Source organism: Pelophylax lessonae (assembly GCF_965119305.1).
Source record: "Pelophylax lessonae genome assembly, chromosome: 4".
Lineage (NCBI taxonomy): Eukaryota > Metazoa > Chordata > Amphibia > Anura > Ranidae > Pelophylax > Pelophylax lessonae.
In genome coordinates this window covers 644107157-644110638 of record NC_138771.1, presented here as the reverse complement: position 1 = coordinate 644110638, position 3482 = coordinate 644107157, and the positions used below count along the sequence as shown (strand labels likewise).

Here is a 3482-nt window from a genome sequence, read left to right as displayed (position 1 = left end):
AACATGTGTTCTGGACTTGCAAGCACCTAACTAGTTTTTGGAATAAGATATTTTCCATTATTTACGAAATCACAGGTGTCCTTACCCGCCCCTCTCCGGCATTGGTGATACTGAATGTAGGTATAGACTGGTTACCAGGGGACTGCTGGGTTATTGTTACGCATATACTTTTGGCTGCCAGAAGCCTAATAACCACAAAATGGAAGTCAAATGAGGCACTCAACACCTCTGAGGTCCTGGACCTGGTTAGGACCAACCAGGTGTAGGAGGGCTTGCTAGCACGTAAATTGGGTAGGGGTACAGGGTTTGATAAACATTGGTCATTGTGGTATGCATGGCTTGTGGGTAGCTGCTAACCTACCTACTTGATGAGATTCTGATTAAACTTTTCACATCACTAATGATGAAAATCTGACTATCCTTTATTAAGCTGACCTGTTCTTAGCTTCCCTTAGTTTTCTGTACTATTAGTTGTGTTTAGTCATATTTCCCTTGTTTTACCTGCTGTGATTCACTAGAACTTTTTACCTATCTGCACCAATGCTTTTCATGTAATTCCCTCTTTTTGCCCCTCCTTACTCCCCTCCTCCCCTCCTTGTTTTCCCTCCCTCCCTCCATGTCTCTCCCCACTTTCCTCCCTCTACCTTCCTCCTTCCCCCACCTCCCCCCTCCTCCTATTCCCCCTCCCCCCCTTGATATCTCCCTCCCCTCATCATCTTCTTCCCTTACTTCTATCTTCCATCTCCTCCTTCCCTTCTCTTCTCTTCTCCCTCTTCCTCTTCCTTCTACCCCCTCCTTCATCTTCCCCCCCCTTCCCTCCACTGTATATCCACTCTTCTTCCTGTCCTCCACCTACTCTCCCCCTGTTCTCCTCCTCCTCCCCTATCCCCCCTCCCCCCTTCCCCTCCTCATCAACCTCCTTCACCCCCCTTCCTCCTCTTCTTCCTCCCTTCCTCTCCCCTCCTCTTCCCGTACTTATCTCGTCTTCTCCTATTCTTCTTCTCTCTTCTATCATTACTATATTCCTCCACTTCCTCCCCTCTAGCCCCCCTCCCCCTCCCTTCCTCCCTCCCCCTTGCAGGTCTCCTCTCTCAACTTACACCCTTATGTGCGGATGCGAGTCACCGCGCCATTCTTACCCTACTCTACCGTGGTGTAAGCTCAGTTTACATAATGCGTTACTGTACCAAGTGTATGTAACCCCACTTTGTGAATCTTTATTTTTGCTATGTTCTGTTATACCAATGTTGTACCTTGAAAATCTTTTCAATAAAAACGTAATGAAAAAAAAAAAAAAAAGAAAATAGGGTTTCCATCCATCCAGATTTGATGGATCAGATCGGATGTCAGCGGACATGGCTACGCTGACATGCGATGCCCCATAGAGATGCATGGGGCATCCGTTCAGATCCGCCTGAAAAATGTACAGGCGGATCTGAACGGTCCTCCTGTGTGAAAGGGGCCATAAGCTTTAAGGGAGTGGGAAGCTGTAAGGAAAGAGGGTTCTATGCCAATAGCTTGGCTATACAATTTACAAGAATTAAAAAACACAGTATTTCTGTTGTCAACATTCTCTGCAATTTTTTATTACAAAAACCCTGCTACCGGAGACCACATAAATTGTTTCTTTAAAAGTAACTTGTTCTAACTGAACCACTTTGAAAGAAAAGTTGAGTGGAAGCTGTGAACAGATTTTACTAAGGCTGACTTAATATCTTTATTTCTCAAGCTATAGATAACTGGATTTATTAATGGAGTGAACACAGTGTACAAAAGTGACACAATTTTACTCAGGTTCCATGGTTGTCCTCTTGTGGGCAGTATATAAGTAAAAAACAGCGTTCCATAAAAAATAGAGACAACAGTCAAGTGAGAACTGCAAGTTGAGAAGGCTTTCTGCCTGCCTGTAGTCGATGAAATTCTTAGAATGCTGTAAATAATGTTAAAGTAAGATAAGATAATAAAACCAAATGGAAATATAATCGTGGGAATAGAGAATATTATCATTTCTAGCTGAACCGTGGAGATGTCAGAACAAGAAAGATCTAGAAGAGGTCCCATATCACAGAAAAAATGGTCAATAATGTTTGGTCCACAAAACCATAAATTGTACACTGTCAGGAATTCAACCAGCGAAACAAAAATGCTCAATGACCATGATAGAACAATCAATTGCACACAGAAAACATGTCTCATCACAGTGTTGTACATGAGAGGGTTACAGATAGCCATATATCGATCATAAGACATCACAGTGAGGAGAAATAAGTCATAGATTTCTGTCAACATAAAGAAATAAAATTGAGCTATACAGCTGGAAAAGGACATGGCACCACTATTACTTAGTAGAACATAGAGCAAGTTAGGTACAATATCTGAACTCAGAATGATGTCTGATATGGAGAGTTGGGTGAGAAAGGTATACATTGGAGTATGGAGGTTCTTGCTGTAGGACACCAGTGTGATGGTCTGGAGGTTTCCATACATTGTCACACAATATATTATGAGAAACAAACTAAAGAGGATCCTTCGGAAAAGAGGAGACCCCTGAAATCCCAAGAGTATGACTCTGCTGATCATAGTCAAATTGTTGTCAAATGTTTCCTTTTAGATAGAAAATAAAGTGCATTATTTATTTCCAGACAAACAAGGTATGTGGACATCTACACAAATAGCTGGATAATTACCATATTCTAGGTTTCAATATTAATACTACAAGAAAACTCTTACCATTAAACTTGTACAACTTCCTAATTGTTATTTTTTTCTTATTATTTTCATATTGTTTTCATATATTCTTTCACCCCTCTAACCAAATATATGCACTCTTCAACTATATCTTGACTATGTTGGGCATTTGTCAAACCATGGTATGGCCTTAGCATTTCATGGAACAATGCTGGCTTAATACTCTGACCTGTAGTTTACGAATGGGCCAAAAAATATGGGTTGTTGTATTAAATAGTACAACCAAGTATACTAGAGAGTGGATGTTGGTATCCATTCCATCAGCGATATATGCCCTCTGAAGGATCACAGGTGCGACTTATGGGGACTTATGGGGACTTATGGGGACCACCCTTGCTTGCCACCACCACAGAGTGCCGGGAGAAGTATCTGAAATTAAGACTCTCTATAAATTTACCAGGAAATCTTTGCAGCACAAATCAGAGATCTGGAGGAAACCTGATTTTACTATATGCTGTTGTTGGCTAGTCCATGAGAGTGGTTAGGCATAGGCGTCTGGTGAGTCTGAATTTCAGATACTTCTCCCGGCACTGTGTGGTGGTGGCAAGCAAGGGTGGTCCCCATAAGTCGCACCTGTGATCCTTCATGTTTGCACTTTCATTGCTCTATGCACTTTATACCTATGGACTTTATGGACTCCTATTGATGTGATTTCATGCTTTTAGGTATTTATGATTTTGTGCTTATATTTATCACTAGAGTTGAGCGGACACCTGGATGTCCGTGTTCGGCAG

At 41.8% G+C, this 3482-nt stretch overlaps 1 protein-coding gene across 1 annotated transcript; it reads right to left on the bottom strand.

Moving 5' to 3' along the window:
- Positions 1-1644: 1644 nt before the first annotated feature.
- LOC309552964 (olfactory receptor 5G9-like) lies at positions 1645-2580 on the bottom strand (the record flags this gene model as incomplete). Its single annotated transcript, XM_082253870.1, has 1 exon — positions 1645-2580. One exon carries the CDS (start codon positions 2578-2580, stop codon positions 1645-1647), a length of 936 nt encoding a protein of 311 aa, XP_082109996.1.
- Positions 2581-3482: the final 902 nt, after the last annotated feature.